General features: G+C 52.2%; 1 protein-coding gene across 1 annotated transcript in view; it reads left to right on the forward strand.

Annotated features, from left to right (window-relative positions):
* Window positions 1-17,539, forward strand: part of DNAAF5 (dynein axonemal assembly factor 5) — a 53,952-nt gene that overhangs the window by 8,395 nt on the left and 28,018 nt on the right. Inside the window, exons 3-5 of the mRNA XM_030801388.1 lie at window positions 5,494-5,618; window positions 6,048-6,166; window positions 16,458-16,690. Of these exons, the coding sequence (XP_030657248.1) occupies window positions 5,494-5,618; window positions 6,048-6,166; window positions 16,458-16,690 (477 nt within the window). The remainder of the gene's footprint in view (window positions 1-5,493; window positions 5,619-6,047; window positions 6,167-16,457; window positions 16,691-17,539) is intronic.

The raw sequence follows: 17,539 nt of genomic DNA on the forward strand, positions 1-17,539 counted from the left end.
TCTAGGAATTTATCCATTTCTTCTAGGTTTTCCAATTTATTGGCATATAGTTGCTCACAGTATAGTTGCTCATAGTGTATCTGCTCACGGTGTAGCTGCTCCCGGTGTTGCTCACGGTGTCGTTGCTCATATTGTAGTTGCTCATATTGTTGCTCACGGTGTTGTTCTTCATGGTATAGCTGCTCACAATGTCCCTGCTCACGATGTCATTGCTCACGGTGAGTTGTTCATGGTGTAGCTGCTCCCCGGTGTAGCTGCTCACGGTGTCATTGCTCATATTGTTGCTCATGGTTTTCTTCATGGTGTAGCTGCTCACAGGGTCGCTACTCATGATGTCATTGCTCACGGTATAGTTGCTCACAGTCTTTAATGATGCTTTGAATTTCTGTGGTATCAGTTGTTTGTAATGTCCTCTTTGATCTCTGGTTTTATTTACTTGGGTCTTCTCTTTTTCTTAGTCTGGTTAAAGGTGTATTGATTTTGCTTGTCCAAAAATCTAACTTTTCATTTCGTTGGTCTTTTGTATTTTTTTATTTCAATTTCATTTATTTCTGCTCTTATTTCTTGTCTTCTACTAATTTTGGGTTTGGTTTGCTCTTGCTTTCCTAGTTCTTTACAATGCAGTGTTAGGTTGCTGTTTGAAGTTATCTGCTCTTTGGATGTAGGTGCTAATTGCTATACACTTGCCTCTTAGTGCTGCTTTTGCTGTTTTCGCATATTGTGTTTCCATTTTCATTTAAGAATTTTTAAAATTTCCTTCTTAATTTCTTCATCAACTCATTGGCCATTCAGGAGCATATTATTTAATTTCCATGTATTTGTATAGTTTCCACAGTTCTTGTTATTAATTTCTAGTTTCATGTTTTAAGGCTTGTTTCGTGGCCTAACATATGGTCTGTCCTTGAGAATGATCCGTGTGCTGAGGAGAAGAATGTGTATTCTGTAGCTGTTGGATGCAATGTTCTATAAATATCTATGAGGTCCATTAGGTCTATAGTGCAGATTAAGTCTGATGTTTCTTTGTTGATTTTCTCTCTGGATGATTTGTCCAATACTGGAAGTGGAGCATTGAAGCCTCTAGCTGTTACTGTGTTGGAGTCTGTCTCTCTCTTTAGTAGTATTTGGTTTATATATCTGGATACTCCAGTGTTGGGTGCATATATATATATAAAGTTGTTATATCCTCTTGCTGAGTTGACCACTTTATCATTATATGATGACCTTTGTCTCTTAATATAGTTTTCGTCTTGAAATCTGTTTTGTCTAAGTATAGCTATTCCTGCTCTTTTTTGCTTTCCATTTGTATGGAATATCTTTTTTTGCATCCTTTTATTTTCAGCCTACGTGTGCCTTTTTGGTGATGTGTATTTCTTGTAGGCAACAGATAGCTAGGTCCTGTTTTTCTTTACCCATTCAGCCACTCTGTCTTTTGAATGGAGAGTTTAGTCTGCTTACATTCAATGTTGTTATTGGTAAGTAGGGACTTACTCCTGCTGTTTTGTTGTTTTCTGGTTGTTTCGTGGTCTGCTCTTCCTTCTTTCTTGCCTTCTTGTCTTCCTTTTTATGAAGATGATTTTCTCTGGTGATATGTTTTAATTTCTTTTGTGTGTGTGTGTGTGTGTGTGTGTATCTGTTGTAGCGTTTTTTATTTGAAGTTACCATGAGGCTTGCAAATAACACAACCCATTATTTTAAACTGATGACAACTGAACACTGATTCCAAAAACAAACAAGCAAGCCAAGAAAAAAAATGAATAAAAATTCTACAGTTTAATTTTATCCCCTCTGCTTTTTAACTTTTTGATGTTTTTACTTATATCACTTATATCTTTGTCTTGAAAAGTCATTGTAGTTATTTTTATTTTTATTCATTTATTTATTTTTATTGTTTTATTTTTGAGATAGAGTCTCGCTCTGTCACCCAGGCTGGAGTGTAATGGTGCCATCTCAGCTCACTGCAAGCTCTGCCTCCCAGGTTCAAGCGATTCTCCTGCCTCAGCCTCCCGAGTAACTGTGATTACAGGCACCCACCACCACACCTGGCTACTTTTTGTATTTTTAGTAGAGACGGGGTTTCACCATGTTGGCCAGGCTTGTCTCGAACTCCTGAGCTCAGGTGATCCGCCCACCTCGGCCTCCCAAAGTGCCGGGATTCCAGGTGTGAGCCACCGTACCCAGCCAGTTAGTTATTTTTCATAGGCTCATCTTTTAGTCTTTCTACTCAAGATGTGAGTAGTTTACACATCACAGTTACAGTGTTACGACATTGTGTGTTTTTCTGTGTGCTTCCTGTTACCACTGAGTTTTATCCTTTTAGATGATTTCTTATTGCTCCTCAGCATCCTTATTTTTCAGATTGAAGAACTCTCTTTAACATTTCTTGTAGGACAGGTCTGATGATGATGAAATTCCTCAGCTTTTGTTTGCCTGGGAAAGCCTGTCTCCTTCATGTTTGAAGGATTTTTCACTGGATATACTAGGGTAAAGTTTACTTTCCTTCAGCACTTTAAATAGGCCAAGCCACTGTCTCCTGGCCGGTGAGGTCTCCTCTGAGAAGTTGTTGCCAGGCGTACTGGAGCTGCGTTGTATGTGATTTGTTGTTTTTTCTCTTGCTGCTTTTAGAACCCTTTCTTCATCTTTGATCTTTGGGAGTTTGATTGTTAAATGTCTTGAGGTAGTTTTATTGGGTTAAATCTGGTTGGTGTTCTGTAGCGTTCTTGTACTTGAGTGCTGGTATCTTTTTCTGGGTTTGGAAAATTCTTTGATATTATCCCTTTGAGTAGACTTTCTACCCCGATTTCTCTCTACCTGCTCTTGAAGGCCAGGAACTCTTAGATTTGCCCCTTTGAGGCTATTTTCCAGATCCTGTACATGTGCTTCATTCTGTCTATTCTTTTTTCTTTTGTCTCCTCTGTGTATTTTCAAATAGCCCGTCTTCAAGCCGTTCACTAATTCTTTCTCCTGCTTAGTCAGTTCTGCTGTTAACAGTCTCTGATGCATTCTTCAGTATGCTAATTGCATTTTTCAACTCCAGAATTTCTGCTTGATGCTTTTTAATTATTTCAATCTCTTTGTTAATTTCTCTGATAGGATTCTGAATTCCTTCTCCATGTTATCTTGGATTTTGCTGGGCTTCCTCAAACAGCTATTTTGAGTTTTCTGTCTGAAAGGTCACCTATCCCTGTCACCCCAGGATTGGTCACCAGTGCCTTATTTTGTTCACTTGCTGAGGTCATGTTTTCCTGGATGCTCCTGATGCTTGTGGCTGTTGGTCAATCTCACTAGGTGTTTACTGTCATCTTTGCAGTCTGGGCTTGTTTGTACCCATCCTTCTTGGGAAGGCTTCTAATCCATTTATTTTGCTTTTTAGAAAAAAAAATTGAAAAACGTCCTGCTTTTTTAAACTCTTACATGGCAGTTCAGTGTTCAGTGCTGTTTTTGAACTAGAAGAAAAGGGATAATTCGTCTCATGCTAATTGGAATTTGCAGGTTTCTTATGATACTAAGTAGAGACTGATAGAAAAGGTGGCAGTCCGTGAGACTCAGGAGCAGCCCCAAATCCCGGCCCTGTAGCCATCCTTGCTATGAGGTGAGATGTTTGAAGCTCCTTTCTGCAGAAGAAGCCTATCTGTGGGTTCCGACGGACAGGTGGCCATCCTGGGCAGGGCCCCGCAGAGACCCTGGCACACATGCAGGAGGTCAGGGAGGAGAAAGCAGCAAGGCCAAACCCAGCGAATTCAGACTGCTCCCCGGCTGCCGGCCTGGGGCAGTGTGCTCAGGCCTTGCCATGTGGCCCTGGACGCCTGCCCGTCTCCCGGAGAGGGCCGCATCACCGTACACCTGTTTGGGCTCGGGGCTGGCTGCAGTCTGGCTTGTCTCAGCCACGCCCTCTGCCCCATCACTGTACACCTGTTTGGGCTCGGGGCTGGCTGCAGTCTGTCTTGTCTCAGCCATGCCCTCTGCCCGACAGGCTTTCCAGCATCTCAGCACACGGCACTGGCTGAGCTTGGAGTTTACCACTCACCTGGATTAGCGTCGTGGCACGTGCGGCCATGAGTGATGCCTGTCGACTGCATTAAACCCTGGGGTGTCTCTGCTCGAGACCCGCCGGTGCCATGCGTGAAGACGACAGTGACAGCTTGTTCTGTGGGCACTCTCTAGCCAGGTGGTGGAGTGGCCGTAGAGCTGATTTGGGTTTCTCTTAGTTGTTATCTGGGCACTTGTATTTGTGATTGCTAGTAAGGCTCTGTGTCAGTTAATAAGCCCCGCAAACGCACCACACGTTCCTGTGTCCCCTCGCATGCTTCCCTGCTGCTCGCACGCCGAGAGTCGCCTGTGCGCACCACACGGGCAGCGGGAGTCAGGCGCGACGGGCCTCTCCTTGTGTGAACTTGTCCACCCCTCATGGGACCTTAGTGACGAGCCCTGTCAGTCGTTCTTTCCCATCTTCCAGGTGGGAATGAACTTCAGAGCAGTCAGGCCAGGGCCCAGGTCCTAGGCCAGCAGGGGCGGATCCTAGGTGCATCTGCTTGGCTCTGGGCCTTGTTGGAGCTGGGGCGGAGCAGCCCGTCCTCTGAGTCCCAGCTTGTGACCACGCCATGGGCACAGCTACTGCTCGGGTGCCCTGCACCTATGACTGGCTGTGAGTGCTATTGCTAATGGTGCATGGCTGGGCAGAGACGCTTCATCCAAAGTGTCAGGAGGGATGAGGCTCCTGCTCCCCACAGCCCAGCCAGGGACTGATGGCACCACGGAGTCGGCCCCTGGCCTCACAGGGGGCGGCTCTGCAGCTCGTTCACACCCCAGAGCTCCCAGGATCAGTCTGCAGCTGGCGTCAGCCACACCACTTCCTCACCCAGCTTGTTCCTGGCCGTTCCCACTTCCCTTTAAGGAGTGTTGGTGCTGGTCCCCATCTCAGGCATTGCCGTGTGGGAGCTTGGCTAGGGCACCTGGTGTATGTTAAGGTGGTTTCTTCTGCCCACAGAGGCAAGGTAGGCAGAGGCCCTCGTGCCCCCTCTTCAGACACCCAGCAGCAGAACCGGGGACCCTACTAGTTTCCTCCAGAGGCCCTGGGCTCTGGGACCAGACGCCTTTGAGGTATGGCCACGGTGCACCACAGTTGCTGTAGCCACAGCTCACAAAGCACCCAGGGTGAGACAGGCCAAGCTGGCTGGGAGGTTTTCATGCAGAAGACTTTGAATACGCAGCACGGCTCAGGCAGCAGCTGGGAGCCTGCGGGCCAGAAGCATTCCTCTCTGGCCCAGATGGGGGGCCTGGCGGAGCTGGCTGGGACCCAGGCTTGGTGGTGCCCAGGACCCCGGCCACGCGCCTCTGCCTTGGGGATGGCATCCAGGTGGTGGTGGGTAGCCCAGGACCTGGCCGTGCCTCTGCCCCAGGCAGCATCCGCATGGCAGCACTCAGAGCCGCACCGTGGCGTCAACCCCGGCATCCCCTTTGCCTACACGAATCGTCATCCCTTCCTCTCGTGCACAGGTCCGGCGGGCGGTGGCCTCCGTGGTTGGCGGCTGGCTGCTGCGTCTGCGCGACCGCTACTCCTTCTTCCACAAGCTCATCCCTCTGCTGCTCAGTAGCCTCAACGACGAGGTGCCCGAGGTCAGGTACGTGGGCAGGCGGCCACGGGCCCTGTCTTCCTAAACAGTCGTGTATAGCAGTGGTGGTTTTCTTCGCTCAGAATCTGTCACAGAAACCTGCTGGTGTCCCTTCGTCCCTGTGCTCCGAGAGGATGTGCCGTACAGAGGGCCTCTAGTTTTGTAAACGTCATTTCCCATCTTTTTAACATTTGACTGAGTACATGGACAGAGATCAGATGGCCCCGTTTGTGTACCGTCAATAGAGTGCTCACAAGATGAAGTGGAACTTCTGAATCACCTTTTCTGGGGTTGGGGAGCTTCCCGCTCTCACACGATGGGGTCTTTGGGCGACCCGTGTCCTGGCGCAGCCCCACGGCCTCCTAGGTGTCCCTGGGAACTTGCAGGGCCCTCCCCTGCGTGCCCTGCCCTGAGCTGCTGTTGTCTGTTGTGCCGCAGGCAGCTGGCTGCCAGCCTCTGGGAGGACGTTGGCCTGCAGTGGCAGAAGGAGAATGAGGAGGACCTGAAGGACAAGCTGGACTTCGCCCCTCCCACCCCACCCCATTACCCTCCATGTGGTGAGTGACCGCGGCAGAGGGGAGCGCCAGGAGGCGAGCCCTTGTTGGGAGGGAAAGGGGCTTCTGAGCCTGAAGGAGCTTCAGTTCTTGTAGTTCTGAGCCCAGGCAGCCACGTTGGAAAGGTGCAGGCATCTCCCCACTGGGCTGGGACTCCTGCATCCCAGGCACCTGGGACCACCCTGCATCCTGGGCAGAGCACATCTCTCCTCAGCATCTGGGGAGCCCCCACGCGCCTCGCAGTGACCTCTCCCCTCCTCTGGCCAGCTTTATTTTTAAAAAGCTGTGGGCTTCTGCAAGTGTCCAGCGCACTGCTAGACGGTGTCCGCCCCCCTCCCTTGGCTGTGCACACAAGGGTGCAGTGAACTCTGGGTTCCTGGGCAGCTCTGCTGGTGGTTGGGGGGTGTTGGAAACAGCGGGATGAGGGGCTCATCATTTCACCAAGACAGAGCTCAGCACGAGGGCCACGGATGAGGTGAGGTCTTCGTGGTTCCTTGTGATTTCCAACTTGGGAACAGGGTCCCCTGCTCCGTGGCCTCCCCGCCCTTCCCACATTTGCTCCCTGGCCATGTTGCGGGCACCCATGTGCATCTCTCCGCAGAGCCCAGCAGGTCTGGCTGAGTCTGAGTGGAGGCTCCCAGGTCCGGCCCCAGCACATTTGCTCCGCCACGCCGCCGGCCCACCTTGGGCTTCGTCTGTTTAGAAACCGCCCTCCTCGCAGGGCTGAGTGTCCTCCGCTTGCATGCGGTCAGGTGCTTTCATCACTTGAGTCTGCGGGGCATCTTCTTAAAAGTGAATAATAGATACGCGCTGACGAGGACAAAAAGTAGGTGAAGCGCAGCCCAAACCAGATGCCCAGCCCGAATCAGATGCCCAGCTCAAATCAATCAGATGCCCAGCCTGAATCAGATGCCCAGCCCAAATCACATGCCCAGCCCAAATCAATCAGCTGCGCAGCCCAAATCAGATGCACAGCCCAAATCAGATGCACAGCCCGAATCACATGCCCAGCCTGAATCACATGCCCAGCCCAAGTCAATCAGATGCACAGCCCGAATCACATGCCCAGCCTGAATCACATGCCCAGCCCGAATCAGATGCCCAGCCCGAATCGCATGCCCAGCCCAAGTCAGTCAGATGCACAGCCCGAATCAGATGCCCTGAGAGATTTGCAGCCTCAACTTACCTCCCATGTCACCTCCGTGGCCTAGTTCAGGTGCTGAAGCAGCCCAGGGTCAGGTCCTGGAGGGAAATGTACTCTGTCAAATACAGCGTTAAAGCAGCTTCTTGGTCGGGCACAGTAGCTCATGCCTGTATCCCAACTACTCGGGGGGCCAGGGTGGGAGGATCACCTGAGCCCAGGAGTTGGAGACCAACCTGGGCAACACAGCAAGACTCTGACTATACAAATATTTTAACAAAAACAAAACAAATGAGCTGGGCATGGTGGTGCATGCCTGTATCCCAGCTGCTCTGGAGGCTGAGGTGGGAGGATCGCTTGGGTCCAGGAAGTTGAGGCTGGGGTGAGCTATGACCACACCCCTGCACTCTAGCCTGGGTGACAGAGCGAGACCCCGTTAAAAAAAAAAAAAAAAAAAGTTTCTCGTGTCCGGTATTGATGTTTGGTGCCCTGTTAAATCCACGCCTACAGAGCCGTGGCTCCTCCCGAGCCTGTGAATCATCCGGTTGCTTTTCCTCCCGGTCGGCATTCTCCACCTTGCAGCCCCACCCCACACTGCACAGTTGCTGTATAGGGAAAGCACACGTGTTTGGAAAAGGCACAGAAGTTAGTTGCAAGCAAGGTTTATTCTGATGGGGTGAAGCCAGTGTGAGAACGCTCAATCTTTTTTTTTTTTTTTTTTTTTTTTTTTTTTGAGACAGAGTTTCACTCTTGTTGCCCAGGCTGGAGTGCAATGACTCACTCTCGGCTCACTGCAACCTCCACTTCCCAGGTTCAAGCGATTCTCCTGTCTCAGCCTCCCAAGTAGCTGGGATTACAAGCGCACACGACCACGCCCAGCTAATTTTGTATTTTTAATAGAGTTGGGGTTTTGCCATGTTGGCCAGGGTCGTCTCGAACTCCAGACCTCAGGTGATCCGCCTGCCTCAGCCTCCCAAAGTGCTGGTATTACAGAGGTGAGCCACCACGCCTGGACCACTCAATCCGTTTTAAAATGCGGAACTTAGACATGAGGCCGCTTACGAACTCACTGTTGAACTCACACTCTGTGTTCGCACCAGTGATGGGAGTGGAATCCCACGCGTGCTGTGGTTCTCTGTCAGTGCCTCTCCCTCCAGCCGCCTGGGGCGGGCTTCTGCGCTGGTCGGACCTAGAAGCTAAGCTGTGGGTTGTTTGCTCCTGGCGATTTCAGCTGGGCTCTCCTCACTGATGAGGAGATGCTGCTCCTTAGAGAGGGTCCAGCCTGTCTGCCTAATTCATGCTACACGGAGCCCAGGCTGTGTGGGAAATCGTTCTCCACGTGCTCACTGAGAAGCCAGTGGGAGAGACCCTTCAGGTGTCAGTGGGGCAGGAACGGCCGTCCCCAAGACCCAGGAGGGTCCGGTCCTTCCCGCTGTGCACCGGAGAGGGAGGCGGGGGGTCGGGGGGACTGTTTTTGGAAGGTACGATCCACGATCTTTGGAATGTGGTAAGGGAGAAGACAGAGCAAGGCACACACGCATACACACATACACGTATTCACATGCATGCGCATGCACACGTACACACATACACAGCTGTGCACACGTGTAGATGCATATCCTCGCACACATGTACACACGTATCTGCACACGTGTACACGTCCTCACATGTACACACATCCTCGCGCACACGTACATATCCTTGCACACACGTACACATCCTCGCACACACGTACACCGTGTCCTCACACATGGGTACACACGTATCCTTGCACACGCGTACACATATCCTCGCACACGTGTGCACACATCCTCACACACGTATCCTCGCACACACACATATCCTCGCACACGCGTACACGTCCTCTCACACATGTACACACATATCCTCGCACATGTGTACACATGCACACATCTGCACACGTAGACACGTGTGTGCACATACATGTACACATGTACATACACATCCTGCCCTGCCCCCGCCAACTGTCTGGCCCTGCTAGTAGGTTCCCGGAAGGGGCTTCCTCCCTGTGGTGGAAACACAGGCTGTTTCAAGGCTGCCTGATTTAGAATTGGTTCAAGGACTTGGGAATGTTCCTGACTGATAATTACAAAAACACAGTTAGTTATCCATGCCGAGGCGTAGAGAGTGTCGTTAGGCACAGAATTTTTGTTTCAAGTAGAGCAGAGTAAATTTAGAATTGAATGACAATCAGAGTCACATAAGCACTACGTTGTGTTAGATTTTTGGCATTTTCTTCTCAAATTACTTTTCTTCAGTCTGTAGATTTGAATTTTAAATACGATTTCTCAGATTTTTTTTCTACAGTATTTTAAATGTCAGATCAGAAGATTATTTGAGTCTCTTCCTCAGAAGTTTGCACTGGCCTTGTATTGCCAAGCACACGCCCTCCCTACCATTCTTCCGCCCCCTGCCCACCGTCCCCAGGGTCTGTGACGTTCTCCTTATCGTCCTGCCGCCCCCACCCGCCGTGCCCAGGCTCTATGTCGTCCCTTTCCCCCACCCGCCGTGCCCAGGGTCTGTGATGCCCTCCTTACCATGCTGCCGCCCCCACCCGCTGTGCCCAGGGTCTGTGATGCCCTCCTTACCATGCTGCCACCCCCACCCGCCGTGCCCAGGGTCGGTGTCATCCCTTTCCCCTGCCCACCATGCCCAGGGTCTGTGACGCCCTCCTTACCATCCTGCCACCCCCTACCCATCATGCCCAGGGTCCATGACACCTTCCTTACCGTCCTGCCCTGCCCAGGGTCTGTGTCATCCCTTTCCCCCAGGACCATGCTGCATTCACCCTTCAGGGCTGTAGCTCTGTGAGTTTTGAGCAGCACCACCTCTGTCCCCCGCATGTGGGCATCTCCACCGCCCAGAACTGCCCTTGGACCCTGGCACTGCTGCTGTGGGCTGCGTCCTGTGTGTCCCTTCCAGGATGTCACGTGCATGAGGTCGTGGGAGCATGGCCGCTGGCGTCTGCTCCTTCCTCTCTGCGTTGGAGGCTCATGCATGGCACCTGTGTCTGCAGCACTTTCCTTCTTTGCGTGAGTCACGTTCCGTCCTGCGGATGGACCGTCTGGTCACCAGCAGGGGTGTATTCGGGTCCTTTCTAGTTTTTGGCCATCGCAGGTAAAGCTGATGTAAACACTTGCAGACTGGTTTTTGTGAGAGTGTTTTATTGGATAAACACGCAGGCGTGGGGTTGCTGGGCCATAGGTACAGTCCTTACTTTGTTAGAAACTCACCACACGCTGTTTTCCACACCCTTCGCACCATGTCACATCCCCACGGGCACTGGACGAGATTTCCAGGTGCCACAGTCAGGCCAGCATGTGGGGTGGAGTTTGCTGTTTTTAGTGTGTCGGCTGGTGTGCAGTGGTGCACACGGTGTTGGTGGGGTTTGCTGTTCTTAGTGTGTCCCGTTGGTGTGCAGTGGTGGCTCATGGTGTTTTAGTTTGCAATTCCCAAATGAGAGGACGTTGGGGCCTTTTCCTGTGCTGTGTTGTGCTTCTACGCACCCATACGTCTTCTTTGGTGGCCACTCAGACCTGCCATCCATTAAATCAAGTTCTGTGTTTCTGAGTGCAGAGTTTGAGAACCCCTGCCATGCCCTGGATGCAGGTCCCTCATCAGACTGTTTCAGGCTCCACAGCAGGGCCTCAGCTCCGGCTCCCACTCGTCTCCGCAGAGCTGTAGCAGCTGCCCCCCCATGCCCCCGGCCCTGCTTCCTCCTGCCCCCACCGCAGTGGAGGTGGTCCTTCTCCTTGGTGGACCCGGGCCCTGTGCTCACCTCACCGCTCGCTCCAGGGCCCAGTCTGTCTGCTGCCATCCCCAGCACCCAGAGGCGGTGAGCCAGGCTCAGTGGCTCTGTGAGCACCCAGCGAGCTGATGAGTGGCTGCGTGTCCTGTCTTACCAGCAAGAACGGACAGTCCAACCATGTGGTTGGGTTGCCGAGAGCGTGAACAGGCAAAGTTCGGTAATATTTTCAGACCACTGCTAACGCAGGCGGTGCTCAGTGGTAATGACCTATCAATAAGGAATTCACATGGGCCTGGATCTGAAGTTTCATCAGAGTCCAGTTTTCCTCTTTCCTAAGAAAATAAGGCACACACCACGTGGAAATATAATTCGTACCATATAATTTGTCGTTAGCTTTGCAGACACAGCGTAAGTTTCCATTAACAGCACTGAAACCTCCGCCTTAAAACTCAAGCTTTGTGCTGGGAGGGTTAGGAGGGTATCACTTCCCGTCTTCAAGTCGGTCACTTCCCTGAACAGAGTGCCCTTCTCACACGGAAGCACACGTTCACGCCTGGTGTGTATCTGACGATCGCACTGCCAGCCGCCAGCAGCAGATGGCTTGGTGACAGCAGCTCCAGAGTCCTTTCTGCTTTGAGATTCTCCCTCTGTTAAGATTGTTTTCCTTGGCAATGCCTGAGTGTAAAGGAAAGCGTCTCTTGGTGCTGGTGAGTGGCCGGCCAGAGCTTTTCACACAGGAGGACAGAGTTGGCTCTTCTTCAAGCCTGACTTAGAAGTGAGCAGGGTTCCCTGTGGATGAACGCTGCCATGTGACAGCCTTCCCCTCCATTCTCCTGTCTGCCTTGGAGCTCGCACCCTTTCTGCTTTGCTCGTGTGTTTCATCTGTGTGTTTGGAAAGATGGAAGCTTGAATGGAAATTGTCAGAAATGTTACATTGTGCAAACGGGCTGGAAAAGCTGGTTAGCATCGTTTGAAGCCAGCAAGGTCCCAGGAGCATTGACCCACTCTGAGTTAGCCGGGGGTGTTACAGAAGAAGGAACTTCTTTCTCTCTTTTTGAGGCAGACTTGCTCTGTCACCCAGGCTGGAGTGCAGTGGTGCAATCCCAGCTCACTGCAACCTCCGCCTCCCAGGTTCAAGCAACTACTGTCCTGCCTCAGCCTCCCAAGTAGCTGTGATTACAGGCACCTGCCACTGCACCCGGATAATTTTTGTATTTTTAGTAGAGACAGGGTTTCACCATATTGGTCAGGCTAGTCTCCAACTCCTGACCTCAGGTGATCCACCCACCTCGGCCTCCCAAAGTGCTGGGATTACAGATGTGAGCCACAATGCCCAGCCTGTGTCTGCTATAATACTAAGTATAGAAGAACAGGCTTCAGAACATGTTCAGAGCCATGTGCTGCGTAACCGCGTTTGAGTCCATAAGGACCACATGGAGGAGGGTGGCCCCTCAGATAGTAACATTGTGTTTCTCCGGTACCTTTTCTGTGTCTAGAAACAAACACTCACCGTCCGTGCTGCAGTTTCTGCGTGTTGAGTGTAGTCACCTGCTGCACAGGTTCGTGGCCTAGGAGCCTCACAAGCTACGTTGTGCAGCCCAGGCATCGCACAGCCAGGCACGTAGGAGGCTGTGCCATCCAGGCTTGTGTATGTCACTGCAGGACGTTCACACGGCGATGAAATCACCCAATGACGTGTTTCCCAGAACGCACCCCCACCGTTCAGCAACACTTGGCTGTACACAGAACCAGCGGTCCCCTGCCATTTTGGCACCAGGAACTGGTTTTGTGGAAGACAGTTTTTCCATGGGTGGGGCAGGGAGCAGAGTGGTTTCAGGTTGAAATTCTTCTACCTCAGATCATGAGGCATTCAGTTCTCATAAGGAACACGTAACCCAGGTCCCTCACACGCACAGTTCACAGGAGGATTTCAGGTCCCTCACGCGCACAGTTCACAGTAACCCAGGTCCCTCATGCGCACAGTTCACAGGAGGGTTTCAGGTCCCTTACACGCACAGTTCACAGTAACCCAGGTCCCTCACACGCACAGTTCACAGTAACCCAGGTCCCTCACACACACAGTTCACAGGAGGGTCTCAGGTCCCTCACACACACAGTTCACAGTAACCCAGGTCCCTCACACGCACAGTTTACAGGAGGGTTTCAGGTCCCTCACACGCACAGTTCACAGTAACCCAGGTCCCTCACATGCACAGTTCACGGGAGGGTCTCAGGTCCCTCACACGCACAGTTCACGGGAGGGTCTCAGGTCCCTCACACGCACAGTTCACGGGAGGGTCTCAGGTCCCTCACACGCACAGTTCACGGGAGGGTCTCAGGTCCCTCACACGCACAGTTCACGGGAGGGTCTCAGGTCCCTCACGCGCACAGTTCACGGGAGGGTCTCAGGTCCCTCACGCGCACAGTTCACGGGAGGGTCTCAGGTCCCTCACGCGCACAGTTCACAGGAGGGTCTCAGGTCCCTCACATGCACAGTTCATAGGAGGGTTTGCCCTCCCCTGAGAATCTCGTGCCGCCACTGATCTGACAGGAGGTGGAGCTCAGGCGGTCACACTGCTTCACCATCTGCTCACCTCCTGCTGTGGGGCCCAGTTCCTAACAGGCCTCAAACCAGTCCTGGCCCGTGTCCAGGCCTTGGGTACCCCTGCCCAGCACCGGCCAGTATTTCTTTGGAAACACCCACAAGCCCAGGTGCCCACAAAGCTCTGTTCAGCATTCAGCAGACCCCTCCCCGGCTGTTCCTGGTCACGCATCCCTCATTTTGCAAACTTTCCAGAGTGAATCGCCATCAGGAAGAAAGGTGCAGCCGGGCATGGTGGCACCTGCCTGTCATACTGAGTTCAGGAGTTCAAGACCGGGCTGGCCAACATGGTGAAACCCCATCTCTACTAAAAATACAAAACTTAGCCAGGTGTGGTGGCGTGCACCTGTAGTACCAGTTACTCAGGAGGCTGAGACATGAGAATGGAGAATTGCGTGAACTCGGGAGTCGAAGGTTGCAGTGAGCTGAGATCGCACCATTGCACTGCAGCCTGGGTGACAGAGCGAGACTCCATTTCAAAAAAAAAACAAAATGAAGAGAGGTGTGTTTGCACCCTGCCTTTTTTGTTTTTTACAAAATAACGACAAGATCATTTAAACAGCCAGCAGAATTTTAATTATTTGGAACTAATTCCATAATACAGCATAAAAACAGAAAAATAACCAGAAAAAGGTTAAAAATGGGGTGTCCTGGTACAAGCTGTTCTTCTTATTAAAACATACCCTTTAGGCTGGGTGCAGTGGCTCACACCTGTAATCTTAGCACTTTGAGAGGCCGAGGCAAGAGGGTTGCTTAAGCCTGGAAGGTGAATGCTGCAGTGAGCTGTGATCGTACCACTGCACTCCAGCCTGGGTGACAGAGTGAGACCCTTTCTCTAAAACTAGAAAAAGACCCTTTAAATCCTGACACGTCATGGTTTCATTTCTATCTTTACAGTTGTTCTGAATTGTTTTTTGTTTTTTTTTTTTTTTTTTTTTTTTTTGAGACGGAGTCTCGCTCTGTCGCCCAGGCTGGAGTGCAATGGCGTGATCTTGGCTCACTGCAACTCCCACCTCCTGGGTTCAAGTGATTCTGCTGCCTCAGCCTCCTGAGTAGCTGGAACTACAGGCACCCGCCACCTCGCCCGGCTAATTTTTTGTATTTTTAGTAGAGACAGGGTTTCACCATGTTAGCCAGGATGGTCTGGATCTCCTGACCTCGTGAGCCGCCCGCCTCGGCCTCCCAAAGTGCTGAGATTACAGGCGTGAGCCACCGCGCCCGGCCTTAATGGAGTCTTTTAATAAGGATGCTGTAAAGATAGGATTACTCATACACCAGAAGGTGAACTTGGAGTCAAAAAATTAACCCCAGATGCGTCAGGGACCTGAAGGTAAAGCCCAGAACTGCAGAGCTAGGACAAAGCCTTTGTGACTGCGGGCCAGGCCACGCTTCCCAGGATACGTCCTCAGAAGCACGCTCTGTAACAGGGTAAAGCAACGTGCTGGACTTCATCAAAATGAACACTTCTGCTCTTTCAAAGGCCTGTTGAAAAAACGAAAAGACAACCAAAGACTGAGATGTTTGGAGGTGACGTATGTAAGGATTTGTCTCCAGAGCAGAGAAAGAGCTCTTGAAACTCAGCAGGAAAACAATCCAGTTTTTTGAATGGGCAGAAAACAATTTGGAAAGACCCTTCACCAGGGAAGATAACACAGGCGGCAAACAAGCCCGGGAAGAAGACGCTCGGCGTCGTTAGTCATTGGTGAATGCAAAGGAAAAGCACACGGAAACGCCACTCTGCCTCTCAGACTGGTTTCAGTTCAAGACTGAGCATACCGCATGCCGCGGAGAGTGGGAAGGAGCACAGACTGGCTCAAACTCTTTGGAAAATAGTTGGACAGTTTCTGAATCAGTTAAACGTGCACCTTCCCTGTGGCCCAGCCCTTCCACAGCTGGTATTTGTCCCGGCACAGTGAAAGCACAGGACACACAGACTTCCCCTGGACACCAATCGAATGCTTCTCCGCAGAGGAGCGGGCAGTAAACTGGCATCTCCCCAGAACAGGCCACTTCCCAGCTTCAGAAAGGAGCGGGCACAGGCAGACCTCAGAAAACCACGCAGAGTGAAAGAAGCAGAGAAGGGAGGAGAGTGAATGACAGGCTTCCACTCGTGTCAAGCTCTAGAAAGTGCAGCCCGGTCACGGGACATAAAGCAGATCCGGGGGTGCCGGGGCACCGTGGGGTTCGCACTGCAGAGGAGCAGAGGAAGCCGGGCGAAGGACGCGGCTGTCACCCCCACTGTGCCGACGGCTTCGCAGGGGTGTCTCTGATCGTATGGGGACGGCTTCGCAGGCGTGTCTCTCTGGTCATACACGTCAGCACATGTGGCAAGTGTGTTGCTTGCATCTCTGTGTGGCTCTAGTGTTTGTTTTTTGAGACAGGATCTTGCTCTGTCACCCAGGCTGGAGTGCTGTGGCGCAGTCCTCCCACCTCAGCCTCCTGAGTAGCTGGGACCACAGGCATGCACCACAGCACCGAGCTAATCTTCCTGTTTTTTATAGAGATGGGGTCTTTGCCATGTTGCCCAGGCTGGTCTTGAATTCCTGGGCTCTAGTGATCCACCTGCCTCGGCCTCCACAGTGCTAGGACTGCAGCCATGCACCACCTGTGTGAATGTTCTGAACGAAAGGGGCATTTGGCAGCTTTGCGTCCACCCCAAGACTTGTTTTGAAATGGTGAGGTTGAAACTCACCGGTGTCCCTTAAATGCGATGTGCAATAACTTGAGTTGTTGAGGTTTTGCTTGTGAATTTCTCATTCTTCTCTCTCTTTTTTCGTTCCAGAACGTCGCCCTGTGCTGGGCTGCCGGGAGCTTGTCTTCAGGAACCTCTCCAAGATCCTCCCTGCCCTGTGCCACGACATCACCGACTGGGTGGTGGGGACCCGAGTGAAGTCGGCACAGCTGCTGCCGGTGCTGCTGCTGCACGCAGAGGACCACGCCACGCAGCACCTGGAGGTTGTCCTCCGGACCCTGTTCCAGGCCTGCACCGATGAGGAGGCAGCTGTGGTCCATGGCGTAAGTGGCCGCATTCCAGTCATGGTCACGGAGCTCTAACTCGAGCTTAAGATCCCACCTCTGTGGTGTGCAGGGCCCAAGGCTGTCCTGCAGCCAAGACAGCGTTTCCCTCCCCACGCCCAGCCCCTGGGAACCACCGGTCTGCTTTCTGTACCTGTAGGTAACAGTGTGTTGAGGGTGAACCTTTCATGCTCATTTTCAAGCACACTCGGGGGTGCAGTGCTGGGTGCGTGTTGTGTAAACGTGCCGTGCTCCAGACAGGGCCGGGGCTGCTGACACAGGACCGAGATGCCCAGAGTTCAGCATTGACATCCAGCCTGTCCCGAGGGCCCTTCCAGGCCTCGCAGGGGCTGTGGGGACACCCAGGCGCAGGGTGTCCTGCGAGTGGCGTCCCTGGTGCCGTCTTCTTTCTCACTCCCTGTCCGCACTCGGCTGGTGGTTATTGCCTCGGCACCAGTGGGTACGCACGAGGGAGTCCCATGCTTAGGCCACTCTTCCTCACTAGGCCGGGCCACACTCTGTGCTGACAGTCACCACCGTGGGCCGTGCTCAGGCCACTCCTCCTCACTAGGGCTGTGCTCAGGCCACGCTCTGCGCTTACAGTCACCACCATGAGGACTTAACACCCACCCCTCAAAGACACTTCCTAGTGCTCAGGAGAACAACTAAAGCTTTGACTTGAGGTTTCAGTTCAAAATATCCTCATCCTGAACCTTAAATTCCATTGCAAGGAAGCCTTGCCAGCAGTTTTTACTTTAGTGGTCCAGGTCACTGTTACTAGCTGGGCGTACTGGCATGCACCTATGGTTCTAGCTCCTGGGAGGCTGAGGTGGGAGGATCGCTTGAGCC

Source organism: Nomascus leucogenys, chromosome 20 (assembly GCF_006542625.1).
Source record: "Nomascus leucogenys isolate Asia chromosome 20, Asia_NLE_v1, whole genome shotgun sequence".
Lineage (NCBI taxonomy): Eukaryota > Metazoa > Chordata > Mammalia > Primates > Hylobatidae > Nomascus > Nomascus leucogenys.